This window comes from Zea mays, chromosome 6 (assembly GCF_902167145.1).
Source record: "Zea mays cultivar B73 chromosome 6, Zm-B73-REFERENCE-NAM-5.0, whole genome shotgun sequence".
Classification (NCBI taxonomy): domain Eukaryota; kingdom Viridiplantae; phylum Streptophyta; class Magnoliopsida; order Poales; family Poaceae; genus Zea; species Zea mays.
The window spans coordinates 169,586,690-169,603,953 of NC_050101.1; the positions used below are offsets into that span (position 1 = coordinate 169,586,690).

The window sequence follows — 17,264 nt, forward strand, 5'->3', positions numbered from 1 at the left end:
CACATCAACGAAGAAAATTGTAACGCCAACCAATCGGAGAATTATACGAGTCGTGAATACACCTGCCACCCGACCAACCTGATCCGAAAAAATCCGACCTGACCCAACCAATGTAACAGGTGAGTACAAGCTGTAATTTTTGACCCGCAATAATTCATAGACTGAGTACAAGTAGGGTTAGATATCGAGCCAGTTCGGCTCGGCTCATTAAACTAACAAGCTGACTCAACTCGTTAAGATAACAAGTCATAAAGTCAAACTATAGAGTTAGTTTGACTCGGCTCGTTTAACTCGTGAGCAAGAATAGAAAAAAAATAATATGTGTATAATAATCAATTTCTACTTAATTTCAAACTAATTTAACAATAGAAAATAATAATTATACTCATAGTTTTAGAGACCACATCAATATAACACCAAATTAACACAACTCAACACTCATCAATTCACTATTCAGACACATGTTCAACAGTTTAACCCACACATATATTCACATAGACCAATTTAACACATAAACACAATTCATAAATCATTAGTTTAACTTATAGGACATATATATACCACATATATATATAACATGTTCATCAATTGTTATATAAATGATATGCATATAGTTTTGTTTTGCTGAAATATGATAACTCGTTTAGCTCGCGAGTTAGCTCATTAACAAACTGAGCTGACTCGTTAACGAGCCGAGCTAGAATGATAACTTAGCTCGTGAAAAAATTTAAACAAACCGATTCGAGCCAAGCATGAATCGAGCGAGGCGACGAGGCACTGGCATTTCGTCTAGCCCTAGGTACGAGCCATGATTTTTGACAAAAACTCGACCCAACCCAAAAAACCCTGACCCAACACGTTAAACAGAGAGACACGATACCAACCCGATCCGACACTAGGCACGAGTCGGATACGAGCCGTGTTAAATAGCCTACGACCTGACCTTGACCTGACTCTGACGTTTGAAAGTCTAGTCGTGAATAAGGTTATCCGCAACCGTTACCCCTAAATTTTTCCCCCTATATCACTTTTCCCCCTATTTCCCCCCTATTTTTCCATCTCCCGCAGCGGTTCCCCCTAAATACTCCCCCTATACCCCACTACTACTCTAAAATATACCATTTTCTATACCAACTATCAATTTTTTATCTACTAACAATTACTCGTGGACCCATAGCACAGTGTTTAGGGTGATGAACAGTGACACGCTAGATTGAGGGGGAGAGAGAGGAGGACGGCGGGCTAGGGGGCGGTGCAGGGGGCACCGCTGCGCGCGTGGAGCGCCCCCTGCACGCGCCATGCAAGGGGAGGGGGCTGCGTAGAGGCAGCCTTTGCGGTCAGTCTAAGGGCAACACATCAAGAGTGGTATCAAAATTATGACAAGTTACACTGCAGCTGCCAATCAAAAGTCTGCACGGATGGCATGAAGCTAGTTGGCTGTATTGAGCTCCATCAGCAAGCGTCATTACTCATAAGTCAACCCCCAAAAGCCCCATCTTTTTGTGTATCGGAACTGTCATCATTTCTTGTTCAGAAGAACGAGTACTGGAGAAACTGGCCTATTGAGCATTTGAAGTTTGCAGGTCACCCAGGTATCCACAGGAAGGCTTGATGAAAATGATTCAACAACATCGAGTTCATCCCTAGGGATCAGAGAGAAGAAAATCAATAAGGCTACAACCACTTCTTTAAGCCATATTTGACCAGAATTCAGTGTTCTGTTAAACAAGGTTGTGGTGGCAAGTCAGATCATGCAGAACAAACAGCAAACGTTTTTTATTCATACAAGAATTATTCCTTGTTCAGAATCTAGAGTTGTGAGTACACCATACATGTTTTTGGTGACAGATAAATAAATAATATTACATCATATGGGTACCTCTGTCTAAAAAAAGAATGCAATTCTAGGTGCATTCTTTGTTAAAACATCAAAATAATCAAATATATATGTAAAAGTATCAAATTTTATGGCACCAAATAGGTACAATATGAAAACATATCTCATGACAAATCTAATAATGTTTATTCGATATCATAATATCGATATTCTTTTATACATAGTTAGTCAAACTTACGATGATTTAACTAGAAATTGTGCTACAATTGCATTCTTTTCTAAATGGATAGACTACAGTGTTTGCAACTGGTGTTTACCTTCCACCTGGATGTCCAATGTATACAAGAACACTTATGAGTCCCCCAGAACTGAGAATTCTGCTGGCAGCTCGCAATGCTAACTCAGTTGTCCTAGGCACTGTGATTACAGTTTTATCTCCTCCTGGAAGGTAGCCCAAGTTGAAAGCAACAAGCCTAGAATGAATGCGTTACAGTGAATCAGCAAGTCTAGGATTGTTATTAATACTACTTGAACTGGCATTTCCACTTTTCCAGGAAACTGTTTTGTTGAATTATAGTACCAAATGAGTTGGAATTTTCAAACAGCAATGAACTTATAGGAAGGCCTTGATCACCTGACAGGAGCATCTTTGGGAACAATCTCTTCCATTCTACTATGACATATAGGAAACAGTTTTACCAGTCCCCGCTGCCACATAAACAAATATAGCGACAAAGTACAAATATTATTAAGTATTCAGGGAGAAGATGAAGTATCCTCTGTCTCTGTACAGTAAATGCTAATGTCAAATCAGAATGCCTTGTTTCTATTTTATTCATTTTTTATTTCATTCTTTTTGGGAAATTAGGTAAAAACCTCATAGTGCAAACGCACACCTGATGTTCATCATCCACGGCCATTTTCAGAAAAGAGGAAGTATTCTCTATCGCAGAATCTTGAATGTCCATCCCATAAACACGTCCACGGCCTGTTTCATCAGCCACCATCTTCAGCAGAGCGAGCGTGTCATTGCCATTCCCGCATGTGGCATCCACCACCGTATCCCCTTTCTGAACAATATTTCTCCAGAACCTAACCACAAACACACACAAAATTAGCTATCACCAATCGAAGAAACGTGCCCACTCGAGTTTATACTGTGTCTACTCTCTGCAGCAGCTCAGTAAACACAGGGCTAAAATTGTACTAGTTGGCTACTCATCAAGCTTCAGAAGAAGCCCATGCTGTTAATTTCAGCAATTCAGAGCTGGAAGAGAATAAGAGATGTTTACACTATACAGTGCACACACTTAAACCAACAACGGGAATTAGTACCTACGCGTGGGCTACCTCGGTGGCCTTCCTCTTACCGGTGACGAAGCCCGCCGCCGCTGCCTCCAACCCTGCGACGAAAACGCACTCCGCAATAACAGCAAATTCGCCGACGTGAAGAAAAGGCATTAGACGAGAAAGGGAAGCCAAAAGAACCAACCAAGTTCAAGTGCAGGCTGCTGCGCCGTCGAGACGTCCGCGGCGGCGAGCTGTGCAGCGGAGGCGCGAACGGAGATGTACCTCCTGGTCCGGCAATGGGGCGCGTCGCAGCTGGGTCGTTGCCGGAGTAGAGGGATTAGGGTTTCGGAGCGGAAGAGGAGGTGAAGGCGCAGCGGCGGTGGAGGCATCATGGCGGGCAAGGGCAGCTGCGAGCCTGCGACTGCGGTGGATTGGCATTTTGGACTACTTAAAATAAATCAACGGACCAAAATTGTCTGCAAGGCCGGAGAAAAAAAGAAAGCAAAAAAAAAAAAGATCGAAGCTCAGAGGTGCTCGTATCATCTGGGAAGATGACAGGTTGCGACGACCCATGCGTCACGGAGCTTTTCATCATCGTTTCGACCAAGTTTGGGGTGAGAGAGGCTCGAACTCTCGACCTCAGGATCACTCAAAGCTATGAGACCTACGCGCTAGCCAACTGCGCCACCACCCCGTTGTGATTGTTGCGCAGAAGATGTACATAAAAAACTATGTTGGCACAATGGTGAACGGAATAATGAAGAAACATTGGAAGGAGATATAGTCCTGCACTCCTGCTACACATACGACTTCATGGTGGACTTAGAACTACGACAACTACATATTAAGGTTGTTCATACTCTAACACTTTTTGTTGTGGCACATGGATTACAAGTGTGAGCACTTTTCTTTTTGATAAGGACTGAATTATATTAAGATGATTAAAACAAAGTACAAATAACTAGGGTCATTCATTTCAAAGAAAGATTTCCAAGGCGGTGGATTCGAAGATTTGAGGTTGCAAAAAAACTGCCTAAGGCACCTACCTTTGCTAGAGAACCGTTTAGAGAAACTCTATATATAGAGAATCCAGCAGCGTCATCTAAATTTAGAAGACCATTTAGAGGACATTGATGCAGAGCGAAGATGACTATTTAATCCTCTATATTTAGGGTAGAGGACTCTTTAGAGGCACTTGCTAGAGCTAGCCTAAAAGGTATGAGAAAAGAAGCACATGACGTATGAGTTACTGAACCTTCGGTTTTTCCATATCTCCATATAGAGAGAATGTGGATTGGGGAAGAAAGAAAAACTAGACGCGGAGCAGAAGAGAGCAGAGTTGTTCGAAGGAATCAGCTTTCTGTTTTTCCATATCTCCATCAGATTTCAGAAGTCCCTTTTATGTACCTGCATTATTGCTAGGGCTCCGTGTAAAAGGCCCAAGTCGGCCCATGATATTTCTCGTTGCGCTTCTTTCACGTTTTGCTTGCCCCAACGCTCCCATCGTGCGCTTGCTTGCTGACTTGCTGTTGCCGCATACCTGCTCATCATCGCTCCCACCTTCAGCTTCTTCAGTAGCCCATCATTGCTTGCCTGTTCGTCCGAGACGTCCACAACTTCAGCAGGCCGTTGTGCCGTGGCGGCGCCCACGGCGGCGAGCTATGTAGCGGGGGGTGCTGCAGCTGCGTTCTCTCCAGAGGAGAGGGATTATGGATTGAGAGCGGAGGAGGTGAAGGCGCAGCCATGCGGCCGCTGAGAAAAAAAAATATCCCGAAGCTCAGAGGTGCTCGTATCATCTGGGCAGATGACAGGCTGTGACGACCCAATGTTGTCACAGAGCGTTTCATCAGGATTACTTTACTCAAAAAAGCTATGAGACCTACGCGCCAGCCAACTGCGCCACCACCCCGTTGTGATAGTTTCGCAGAAGATGAACATAAAAAACAATGTTGGCACAATGGTGAACGGATCAACGGAATAAAAAAGCACTGGAAGGGGATATAGTCCTGCTACACTATGTACAGGAAGCACAGGAGTGAGCAGAGTGAAATCAAAGGTGATCATTTGCATGAGTATATAAAGAATCTAACAAGAAAAGTGCAGTGCCCTTGTACGCCGGGGACGCCGCAAGAGAGAAATGACCACGACGTAAATGGAGAAGGAAGTCTTTTATTTCAGAACCTTTAGGAGAACTAACTGATGCTTTAGGGGTGACGATGGACAGTGCTGTCCACAAGAATCACGTTAAAAGGGGCCTTAGATGAACCAGAAGCGTTGTGGTTCAAGATTGTGAAGGCTAAACGTATATATCTGAGCGAGTTTATTTGGTTCCAGCATTACAGGGAGCTCTCAGTTTAAAGTGGTGAGAGACCACAACCGTGTTCAGTAGCTAGTTGCCTGAAAGAGGGGGGGGGGGGGGGGGCAATGGGTCTTAGATTTCAGTAGATCCTTATCTGTGTGTGATGGTTGGTGGACTTCTTGCCGGAGGAGCTTCAAGCTATCTGTATGTTCCCACTTCCTTGGTGGAGTTTAGCAGTAGCTGGCTCCAGGTTTTGCATATGTGAACGACAACGAATAAGATTGCAAACAAAAAAACAAAAAAAAACGAAGCTCAGAGGTGCTCTTCTATCACCTGAGAAGGTGGACATGTTGTGACTACCCATGTTGTCACGGAGCAATTTCATCATCGTTTCGGCTGATTTTGGGGTGAGAGAGGCTCGAACTCTCGACCTCAGGATCACTCAACAGCTATGAGACCTACGCGCTAGCCAACTGCGCCACCACCCCGTTGTGACTGCTATCCAGATGAAAGTATACAACAACCAACGTTGGCACAATGGTGAACGGAACAGCTTCGACAAGAAGCTTAGCTGCACAGGAGTGATCTTCTTCTTGATAAGGTGATTATGATTTATATTAGGGCAAGCTACTATCCAGATTCCAGCATGCGGCAGGTGAAGCTGTGTGCAGTCAAAGCTGAAGCAGAAGCGACCGGAGCCAAATTCTTGATGTCTATCACAGGCCTGCAGAACAATCGTTTCCACACAACTCTCTTTGATGCACACAGACTAAACTGTATCTGCTAAGCATCATCCTTTGCAACCTATACCTTCATCCGTATAGTTTAGCTTTTCTACATCTGTATCTTTTATAACACCGGTATATATATATTGTGTTTGATACATAATACAAGCCACAAATATAGACATAACAAAGCGTCTTATAATTTAGAACAGACAGCATAGATAAATGAGCACAGAAAATGCCGTAACTGCAGCAGAAGAACCTGTTGATTAAATTGTTCGAGCACATAGCTCCTGCACCAAACACCCGTTGGCTTGTTTGGGAGCAAATGGATTGAAGAGGATTGAGGCCATGTTCGTTTCTCCGGGAATAGCTCCAGATTTTTTCTCGTTGATCAAAACTTATATAAATTAAAGAAGTGATCCGACTCGGAATGGTTTCAGGTCACCGTTCCTAGACAACCGAACGGCTCCTGAATTGTCTAAAATCCCCTTGATATTCAAGAGGATTTTAGCCCTTATGAGTTGGTTTGGTGACATGGGATTTGAGTTGGTTTGGTGACATGGGATTTGAAGGGGAGTCCACGAGGAAAAAAATCTCTTGTTATTTAAAATTGAATAGAATGAGATTTCCTCCGAACCAGCGCTCAATCTTCTCCAATTCCATTGTTCCCAAACAAGCTTAAGCCTTAAGCTGTTGCTATGCACTCACAATTGTTCTCTTTGGGAGGAAATAAGTCAACTAGCTTACCTCCAAATCCAACAGATGTTCTGTTCAGCACTACACAGTTACAGCAGGATACATACATAAAGTTGGTTTTCTATATATAAATAAATAACATCCTACACAGTCATATCCTGAATGCCAGCTTCGCTGAGCCAATGGAACTTCTCCAAGCTCACACCTTACGTGCCATATATAAATCAAAACAGACGACCATCAGGCCTCTTCAGTGGCGTTAACCTGGAACTGATTCAGAATTGACAAGTCCACGGTTAGCAGTAGGGCTGAAACCAGGCAGATGCGTAGATTTCCGAGCAAAATCTAGCAGTGTCTGACGATGCTGCTCATTAGTATGAGGAAGACTCGCACGTAACAGCTCAACGGGCATCTCCCTGCTGACTGCTTTGGTGGTTTCAGGTCCTCCCATGGAGTTGGATCCCTGCATGGCAAACCTCTGCACGATACTTTCATACTTGCTGTCACAGTACTTCGTCAGCAGTCCAAAGAAAGCATCAAATGACGCATGCCAAAGCGAACGTGCTGATCTGCTGTAGTTGGCTGCGGAATGGGGATCCGCCAGTAGCTCGGTCGCTCTATCCAGCACAGATTTAATTATCAGAGAGGCCCCATCACCAGAGGCACTACCGAGTGGCCGGAGAGGTGGCTGCTGCGAAGAACAGACAACAGCTGCGAGACAGGCACTGAGAGCACTGAGTTCCATATGGCGCACACAAGAGGAAACAGCCTTGGCAAGAACGATGGTTGTTTCTGCAGCACTATAGTCTGACGGTAAGCCACCAAACAAGCTCCTAAGGTGTCGGAAAACAGCCATGCAGACTATTCGGGTCAGCTCACTTCCAGAGAAAAGAAGTCGAAGATAGCGTGCCAAAAGCTTACGTCCTTTGGGCAGAGAAATAATACGAAGAAAAATTAGGTCATCCTTAGGGGCCAACCCACCCGAATGGCCATGTTTGTTGGGGCCAAAAGGGTCAACAAGCTGGAGTGATGTAGCTAAGCCTTCAAGCAGGACCTCTCGCCTTCGCTTCAGTTGGAAACTGCTGTCCTGTGGCTGGCTAGACTGTAAAAACCGATCAATATCATCAACAACCAGAAGAAGACGAAGAGAATCTTCAACGGTTATTCTGGCTGCAAGCATTGGTTCTTTCTCCAGTGACCTCTTGGATGACTTATGATCATAAAAACCATCACCAGATCCAGGCAAATCAGCTTCAAGAAGAGGACGAGGTCTACGTATGGCAGAGAATGAAACTCCTCCATTAGCGTCAACCTGTAGATATGAATGCTGATCAACACCAGACCTGGATTTTGAGGGGAAGTCCTTTATTGACATAGGACAGAAATTGGACTTCTGAAAAGTTACAGATCTTTTGGCTTTGCAAGCTTGGTGGTAGTAGTCATCAAAGTAAGGATCATTGCTGTGATTTGCAGAGTGCTGCATTTTTAAGATACTTTCGATCTCTTCAGATGACATGTACTTGGATCTGAACTTTATCCCTGAACTCTCACTATGCTGGCTACCAGCATCAGAAGGCTGTTGAGAAAAGCGTATGTTGTGCTTTCCTCCTCTTCCTGACCTTGATCGTTTGTCTCTTGGTGAAGGAACATCAGGAGGTTGATGGTGATGGAACAGGTGAGGCTGCATGTTTATGTAATTCTGAAGAGGCGGCTGGCCTGGTGCTAATCTCTGGTGCTGCTGAGAAAAAAGCAATGAAGACATTGAACTACTTGAAAGAGATAAGTGTGGCTGCAAAAAACTGGGCCGTCGGTTAAGATGATCAAAAACAAGTGGGCCAGCTTGGTTTGACCACTCATTTTGTAGGACATTGTTCGTTGAAAGATCTCCAGTGGTGTAAGACATGTTTCGTCCATAAGGTAGTCCATGAGATAGACCAGGCATATGATATGGAGAACCAGAAAGCGATGAACTTGGAGAACCCATGAGGTGACCAGCACCTGGTGATGGAATGCTTGAGTGCCGTGTAAGACCTTGAGCAGGATAAGGCAATCCAGGACTTTCCCCTGATGGAGGATAGGATGTAAACGAGGTAGATCTGTGTAGAAGAATAGGTTCGCTTGAGCGGTGCTGTAGTGGTTGATTGGGGTACGAAGATGTACGAGACAGTGGTTTAGACTCTCCAAAGTGAGGCGAAGATTGCAACTGCGAGCACCATTGTTTGCTGTCCAGGGATTCATCGCCATCTAGTATATCCTGATCTACCCAATTGGAGAAGTCAGCATCTTGAACCCAATCAGCAGTCAAAGAACCTGAAGGAAACATTATATGGCAGTGGCACAGTGAATATTTGCACTTAATAAGAATATAAAAAATGTAAAAAGTGACAGCACACATATATTTCTAAACAAGGCTACAAATTATTATTGCATTGGTAATAGTGATTCAGAGAGCACACTTGCAACAGTATGATCAGCCCAAGCACCTAGACATCGAGACATGAATGCAGCGTTTTCTTTTTCTTTTTCCTCTTCTTTAATCAATAGAAAACTAGAGATTATATGCCTTATACCCTCCTAAATATTCCCTCTGTCCCAATATACTAGTCGTTTTAGGCCCTTATTTTTTTGTCCATATTCAAATTGATGACAATGAACCTAAACACATAAAAAACACATACATCAAACATTATATGAATCTATTAACACTCAAAAACGAATACTATTTTGGGACGGAGGGGGTATTATATATAAATAGGTGGTGTGCGTTCTAACAAAATAAGACTTTGGATTGCTCATCAGCAAAACATCTAATCTTCAGAGTGCCATAGCAAGTGTAACATATTTACATAGTCAAGACTCAAGAACTACTTTATACTGATAACTCAAGATGTAACCAATAATGAAACCAGATACAAAATGAAGCTATGCCATATCAAAGACGGGTAGCTCAAGCAAGGTAAGTAAATCACTAAATCATTTGCAATGCAAAAGTAAAAAATTAAAAAGGAATTACTTGTCCTCGACTTATGACATAAACTTGTGTGATGTTAAGCTTCAGTGGTAAACTGGTAATGGAGGGCAGAACTGATACTTACTTTCTCTCGAAATTGATCGTCTATCACCAATAATGCCAGGGTTCCTTGTTCCGCTAATATTTCGGTTCAACTGATATATGAAGTACAGGAAGACGAAAAAAGAATTATAATATTGCAAAAGAGTATAATAATGAATAATTCTAAGTATCGTGAAGCTACTGACCGCATAATGAAACTATACAAAAAAAACTTTAAGGGAGATAACAATATAATTAAAAGATCCATAGCATAATCTGAGCCTATGAAACTAGATGAATTCAACTAGTCGAGATATTTTGTCACCTAATCTCTTTTATGTGCATGGCTAAAAATGAAATGGGTTGTGAAAGGTGGTATACACAGGCTTTTTCTTATTTTTAATATTTTGACTTCTATATTAAGGGAAAGCACTATAGTGAGTAAATGGCATAGCTTAGAAACCTTCCAACATCTACTGGTCAAACAGACATTTGCTACCATGGATACAGTAAAGGTATGAAACAACTATATCTTCAATACTTAGGTAAGCAGAAGACATAAATTGAAGTGATCGCTGATCAAGCTAGTGGAATAAGGCACTAACCATTGCAAAAGTGCTTGCAAGATCATCAATTTCCGACAAATTACTCATACAATCAATCTGCAGGAAGACAAAAGTCAAACAAATGATCATGATGAAATATAAAAAGAATATGAGCAAACAGGAAAGGAACTCAGGGAAAGGAAAGAGCAAATGTCCCAAATAGTTAAGGTTTGATTTTGTGAGTAATTAATTCTTATAGAATTACCTATGAAACAAATTGGTTGCACGACATTAGCTCTTCATCAAAAAAATCTAATGGTAAAGGTTTGGTGACTAATCTTCCATATCATTGTACCAGAGGTCTATAACCCAATTAAAGCAATCTAACTGTGTTCAAACTTCAAAGGTATGCCCAAAGGAAGGTTATCCAGATCTAGACAAATATAACAGCTACAAACCATACTCACTGATGAAATTGCCAGCAAGAAAATGAGCAGTTCCTACAATCATTATACCTGTCAACACCTCCGAGTACCACTTATACTAAAGTACTAAACAGTAATTGATTACATCATATATGGTTGGAAACCTAATCCCAAGTGTACTCCAATCTCAAGCCCTAGCCCCTAGCCCCTAGCAGTTATACAACCATAACTAAACATATATGTTGCAAGAAAGAGGGATTTGTGTGATAGAGAATAGGTAACAACAACAGTCAAGAACTGAAATATAATGGGAAAAAAAGTAAAAAGGTTGTGTAACAGCATCTATATAAGGTCTAGCGTTGAAAATTTGAATGTAACTATGTTTTAAACACTACAGCAACAGAATGGCAGCAGCTAAAGCATCTACCCCTTTCAAGATAAAAAATTCATTGAACCCTAACTGATTGCTCTTGCAATGGAAATAACTTAACAGGACAAAAACAATTTTATGGAGTAATCAAACACAATGGAGGGTCTGCTAAAATGGTTAGGGAGGCGGAAGGCTAAGTTGGAAAGAATATCATTAAAAAATATATTTTCTGCTTTCCTCCAAACCTCCACTGCCTCAGCCAGATATAAAGCATCATAACTGATGTTATTTATTTAGGTACACTTAATAATGTTCAAACAAGCCCTAATAACTAGTTAAGTACTCCCTCTATTCCAAATTCTAAGACATTTTGGCTTTTTTAGATATATTACCTTTACTATGTATCTAGAGTTCTAGACATAGTGTATATCTAAGTGCATAGAAAAGTTATGTATCTAGAAAAGCCAAAAAGTCTTACAATTTGGAATGGAGGGAGTAGTGTGTAGCAGAAAAAAAGTTATACATTTCTTATCCAATCACATGATTCTATATTCACAATTACCCATAAGAATTATTTTTAAATGTACATGGGGTGCCTTTGTCTTTCTACACTAGAAGTATGAATCTCAATTCCACCAAATATTGAGCCTGAAAGGCTGAAACATAAAAGTTGGACTGCACAATTTGATCTATTGGTGCAAAAGTATTTACTACTACGCGTCAAAATCACATGCTACCACTCCTACCGTAGAAAATATCGCTCAAGTCGCTCTCGACTCTCGACCAACAAAACAAAACCTATCTGAAGCATTCCGTGCGCAAAAATTAATAAAAGTGATAAAGCCAACTTTGCAAGACGTCAAGGTACAGAGAGCGCACCTCTTCGCCTGTAGAAGAGAACTGGTAACCAGCGTCATCATGTCCACCGAATCCACCACCATCGCCGTCGACACCTCCCTCCAACAACCCACCGAGTTCCGCCCCCTCCATGGGCGCCTTGCCAAAGAAAGAGTACTGCGCCGCATCGAAGCACGAGTTCTCTGCAGAAGGAGAGAGAGAGAGGAAAAAGGATTACGAATTTAGCTAATCGAGTCCAACAACCCGAAAAATCCCCCGGCGGCAAGCGCACCAAGAACAACGCAGCAGGCACACCGCTAAAATCCCGAGGGCGCAACAACCAAAACCGCACTAAACAAAACCACACCGAAAATAGCCGCAAAAAAGATCACCTGCGGTGGAAGAAGAGAACGCGCCACCGCCGCCATCCGCCCTAACGCCCCTCATCGCCTCTTAGCCTCTGCGGTGGCGCGAACGGGTGCTAGGGTTTGTGTTCCCGCGTGGGGTTTGGATCTGACGAGAGCAGGGGAGGGGAGCGAGGCGCACAGCTCGCCTCCGCTCAGTGTTGCTTTGCTTCCCTTCTCTTCTCTCGTGGACTTAAACCAAAATAAACCCGCAAGGAATATAGAAAATCGAAAAGGGAAGATGAATTAATCTTTGGGGTTTTCGGGAAATTTATCTGCTCTCGAAACGCGAGGATTATGTGGAGTGACTGATTGATTTGCGCTAACAAGGAGAAGACTTGGTCTTGGCTTGCGTGTTACTCTACCTAGATTTTCTTTATGGACCCCTCCTTTGCGTGTCTCTGTTTTTTTTTTTCTGGATTTCTCTCTCTGACCTGTCTTGTTGGTTTTCTTTCTCTCTCTTCGATGATCATCATTCACGCTAATCACGCGTCTTTCTTCTGTTAACAAATAGCACATACCATCTGCACGAATGCCTGGCCGTTTTAGGGTATCTTTGGATGCCATGGAATATTGTTTTCGTCATTTAAACTTTAGACATGGTATGGACATATAAACAAGTAAAGTAACATTTAGTTCTTAACCTAACTACTTATTAGTTTAATAGTAAATAGTTGGTAAATATGGGTTCAAATGGACTAAAAACGCACAGAGTTTTCGTGATTTTTTTTTTTTGCTTCTAGTCTGTTTTTAGTTTACAAACGATATATTTAGACTGGGTTTTAGCCAACTTAACTTCAATCCACCTAAAGCTTAGTTATGTGATATGAGCTAATTAAGCAAGTTCTTATGTGGGGAATGTGTTTCTACAATTCAAGACGATGATGTTACGAGTTATTTGTGGGAACCTCATATAATGTATTTTTTCTTTCCTTTTGTCCTTTTCGCAGGAATAGATTGTAAGCTAAAGTATTTGTAGTTTTCAAATAATATAATTACAAAACTAATTACACATATGAAGATTAAACGACAAGACAAAATTATTAAGTCTAACTGATTCATAACTAGCAAATGTTTATTATAGTATTACATGGACAAAATTAAGATTAATAAGTTTGTCTTGTCGTTTAGTCCCTATATATATATGTGCAATAGACTATATTTAATACTTCTAACTAGTATTCAGACATCCTATGTTATGGAACTAAAATTTAGTCACCTAAATTGAAGCATGTCTTAAGAAACATGAAGAGATCATGCCGAGCCTCTCACGATATGAGACTGACTCCAACTCCGAACTATAAAACGTCCCATACCCTATATTTATGATCATGTTTGACTCTCATAATAAGAGACTGATGTACCATACATTATGGAAGATTCCTCTCTGTACACTACAACAATACTATTAAGTACTATCTATCTTCTAAATATAGAAAACTCTTATCCATCCTTTCAATAGACAGTGACTTCCTCTCTTTTATCCATTTGTATACTTTACACAATAAATTTGAACAAAATCGAAATGTGTATAAGATATTTGAGCTATAACAAAAATACGTACATATAAAATCTAGAGCAAAATATGTCTCTTATATGAGAAAATAGAGAACGAGAGATAGAAGAAAGAATAAGATATAAATAATCGGATCTTTTAGAGAAGCTAATAATATAGATGAGAAATATGGATAATATGGTCGTTTTTTTTTTTTTTGAGCTATGTTCCCGACATGGCGACATCTTGGACGGTCCTCCGTCGAGACAGACAAACGTCGACGCTTCGAGACGCATCACAGTCACAGCCATGCTGCAAGCTCCAGCTCAACCCATACCTGGAGCCTGGAGGCTGGAGGTAGGAAACTAGAATCCCTGGGGGCTGGGCTGCTGCAGTTGCCGTCAAGCAACCGCCGCCATGCTCGACGACCTCCACCGGCGGACTGTGGTGGTTGCACACCTGCCTCCCTGTACCGTGTCCCCGGTGGAACGAGATCCTCTGACGTGGGGAGAGGGCACTGCCGCGTGGCCCCCGCGTGCGACAGGGCCCGCGTGCAGTGACCCTACTGCCTCCTGCAGTACGTCAGAGGAACCTCCTCCGTCCCCGGTGGGCGGTGGACAAGACTTGAAAGGGACAGAGCACGCACAGAACGAGGCTTCCATTCCATCCCAGCTAGCGTCGGATGCATGCGCTGCGCGCTTCGGAGCTACTCGCTGGTACCTGCAGGCAGCATGCAGCTAGTGCTGCTACTCGCTGCAGGTTCCGCTTCACGGCTCACGCATCTACTAGCTAGCTTGCTTGGACTTAGAGTATGCGTGTCTCTGTCGTGTCGTGTGATATCGATCAGGATCAAAACAAAGCGGCTTTCAGGACATGCTACCTTTGCTAGTGCGGGGTTAAGAGAATGTTTAATGGACTAGACCAAACTCTAACCTGTTTTTTATGTTAAATAGAAGATCAATAAATTAAATTATGATATAATAAAAGGCAATAGAAGTTAATTGACGAGTAGAACCATTAAAAAGAATAATTTAATTAGTATATATTTAGTGCATTATTTTCTAAAGAAAATATTTTTTACTCTAGTACATGCCTGATGAAGTAGTGAGAGTTGTTTATGAGTAAGAGGATCGGGGGAGATTGAGAAGGCTACATAAGAGGATCAGAGATAAATAGATAATTGAGCAGGACATAATCTATTTATATTTAATTTTAAATAATAAGGAATTTTAACCTTCTTAATCCCCTTCAATTCCCTTGCTTTTGAAGGATTTTAGCCTCATTCAATTTCGATCCCCTTGCTCCCAAACAATCCTATAGTTAATTCCCTCTGATCCTCTTGCTCCAAAATAAGCCATATGAGTTAGGCATTCACAAGGGAGCTCAATTTAAGGGCCTACAACATAATTATGCCGTTGAAAAACTGAAAGAAAAAATGACGAAAACACTTACAGAGATACAAGGTCTCTATACATCCTTCATATGAACTATGGTGTTTGAGACAAAACTATTTATGATGCTTTGATGAGACGTACTGGCACTTTTCTAATTGCCTGCATTTACATCTTTTACATCTTAGCTATAGCCAACGGGTCGTGTATATGATTGTATAAAATATTATTTACATTGTAAACTATGTTATTTACAGAGTAAAGTTTAAATTGAAAGATGTGGATGAGTCTGTTGAAGAAGATAGCACCATCCTAGCTTTAGGGTTCGTCAAATATTTGATAATCTCTAGCTTTATCTCTATCTGGCTTTTATCTAGACCTCATGTGTTAGAGGAAGTAATGCAAAAGTAAAAAAAGAGTGTTCTTCCTTACGAAATCACGCTCGACAAGGTTGTGCCCTCGACGCGGGTGCACCCCCTAACTCTCCATGGTCATGGCAGGTGTGTGACCCAACTAGCACGGTGTGGGCATGTGCTCGAGAGAGGATGAGCTAGGGGAGCTCCATGGCTATGACGAGTTGGGTGACGCAGGCGAGTAGGATCGAGCGAGAAAGTGAAATTAAGAACAAATTGTTACTCTAGGCACGTAATCATTGGCATAGAAAATATATTTCTAACCCCATGAAAGTTGAATTTGGTGAAGCAACATTGAGTTGTTCCACAAATTTAGTGTGCAGATCCACCATTTTGGTGGAGCTAGTTGCATTCTCTAGTAAAAATTGAGTAATGCATCTCTGAATTGTTCTACATATCATAAAGAACTTTATGTGTTTAGTTCGTGCTTTGCAAACTTGACAACGCTATCTTTGGTATATAGAATTTGCCACACATTCGTATCATGAATATTGAGGTATCTTAAAGGTCAAACAAATATGAATAAAAGCCATGCTAAGTGGATTGAGTTCATTGAGTCATTTCCTTACACCAATAGGCACAAGAGAGGGAAATGCAACATTATTGTCGATGCTCTTTCTAGATGATACACTATATGTTGTCTCAACATGACCATAAAATCTTTGGTTTGGAGAAGATAAAAAGAACTTTATGCAACTGGTGTGGACTTCTAAGACGCTTTTGCAAATTGTAGTGAGGGTCGCACATGGCAAAAGAAAATCAGTTATGTGATGGTATTCTTTATCATACTATGTTACCCATAAACAGATGGTCAAACAAAATTAATAAACGATACTTTGTCTACTATGTTGTAGGCTTTTTAAAGGAAATTAATATGTTAAATTTGCTTACAATAGAGCTATATATTCCACGACAAAATTTAGTCCATTTCAAGTAGTGTATAGTTTTAATCCACATGATCCAATTGATTTATTACCTTGGTCGTTGTAACTCCCCTCCACTCCCGGACCAGCGATACTTACTCCCGGTAACCCTCTAGGACCATATATTATCCCCACAGTCCAACACGAGTTTTTTATGCACAATTTGTCCTCACTTATGCGCACCCGAGAAAACTTCCAAGTGGGTCACACATCACAAATTACTCCAAGCCAAGTGAGAGGGAAATGGCCTCAACATTTTCTATAATCGATTTTGGTGTTTGACGACATCACAAACCATATGGACTAACTAGTTTGCCAAGTGGATGTTTTATCAGGTGCATAAAGTTCACATAAACATACAAAGAAAATGACTTGGGGAATTCTACACGATTGGAGCAAAACAGAACTGGTGCAGCCTGTGGTGAAACCGGACACTGCTTGGTGCCCTGACTGAGCACCTCGCGAACTGGCTGCTCTCGGGTTTTTTCTCAGCGCTCGTCCACTAAAGTTCATCGAACTGTCTGGTGTAGGGCTGGAAAAAAAGCTCGAGGCTCGCGAG

At 41.6% G+C, this 17,264-nt stretch overlaps 1 protein-coding gene and 2 non-coding genes across 4 annotated transcripts; all 3 read right to left on the reverse strand.

Moving 5' to 3' along the window:
• Positions 1-1,343: 1,343 nt before the first annotated feature.
• On the reverse strand, positions 1,344-13,938 carry LOC103630584 (protein PAT1 homolog 1). 2 transcript variants are annotated; one of them, XM_008651631.3, is made up of 10 exons: positions 12,472-13,938; positions 12,122-12,282; positions 10,508-10,564; positions 9,946-10,015; positions 3,330-9,160; positions 3,173-3,240; positions 2,734-2,929; positions 2,472-2,545; positions 2,155-2,310; positions 1,364-1,643 (listed from the first exon to the last, which is right to left on the reverse strand). In XM_008651631.3, exons 1-5 carry the CDS (start codon positions 12,524-12,526, stop codon positions 7,110-7,112), a joined length of 2,394 nt encoding a protein of 797 aa, XP_008649853.1. In that variant the 5' UTR covers positions 12,527-13,938; the 3' UTR covers positions 1,364-1,643; positions 2,155-2,310; positions 2,472-2,545; positions 2,734-2,929; positions 3,173-3,240; positions 3,330-7,109. The 2 variants fall into 2 exon arrangements, with proteins under 2 accessions (XP_020395201.1, XP_008649853.1); XM_020539612.3 differs by lacking the exons at positions 9,946-10,015; positions 10,508-10,564; positions 12,122-12,282; positions 12,472-13,938 and having other exon boundaries at positions 1,344-1,643; positions 3,177-3,240; positions 3,330-3,808.
• On the reverse strand, positions 3,738-3,821 carry TRNAM-CAU (transfer RNA methionine (anticodon CAU)). Its single transcript is given in 2 exon segments — positions 3,738-3,773; positions 3,784-3,821. It is a non-coding gene; the product is annotated as a tRNA-Met (tRNA).
• TRNAM-CAU (transfer RNA methionine (anticodon CAU)) lies at positions 5,830-5,914 on the reverse strand. The gene is given in 2 exon segments: positions 5,830-5,865; positions 5,877-5,914. It is a non-coding gene; the product is annotated as a tRNA-Met (tRNA).
• Positions 13,939-17,264: the final 3,326 nt, after the last annotated feature.

Bases quoted from the DNA above. Each gene is read 5' to 3' on its own strand.
- LOC103630584 (XM_008651631.3), bottom strand. From the start codon at position 12,526: ATGAGGGGCGTTAGGGCGGATGGCGGCGGTGGCGCGTTCTCTTCTTCC. The intron at 10,565-12,121 runs GTGCGCTCTCTG...GTCTTCCTGCAG, and splicing joins TCTCTTCTACAGGCGAAGAG to ATTGATTGTATGAGTAATTT. The intron at 9,161-9,945 runs GTAAGTATCAGT...TGTTTCCTTCAG, and splicing joins ACGATCAATTTCGAGAGAAA to GTTCTTTGACTGCTGATTGG.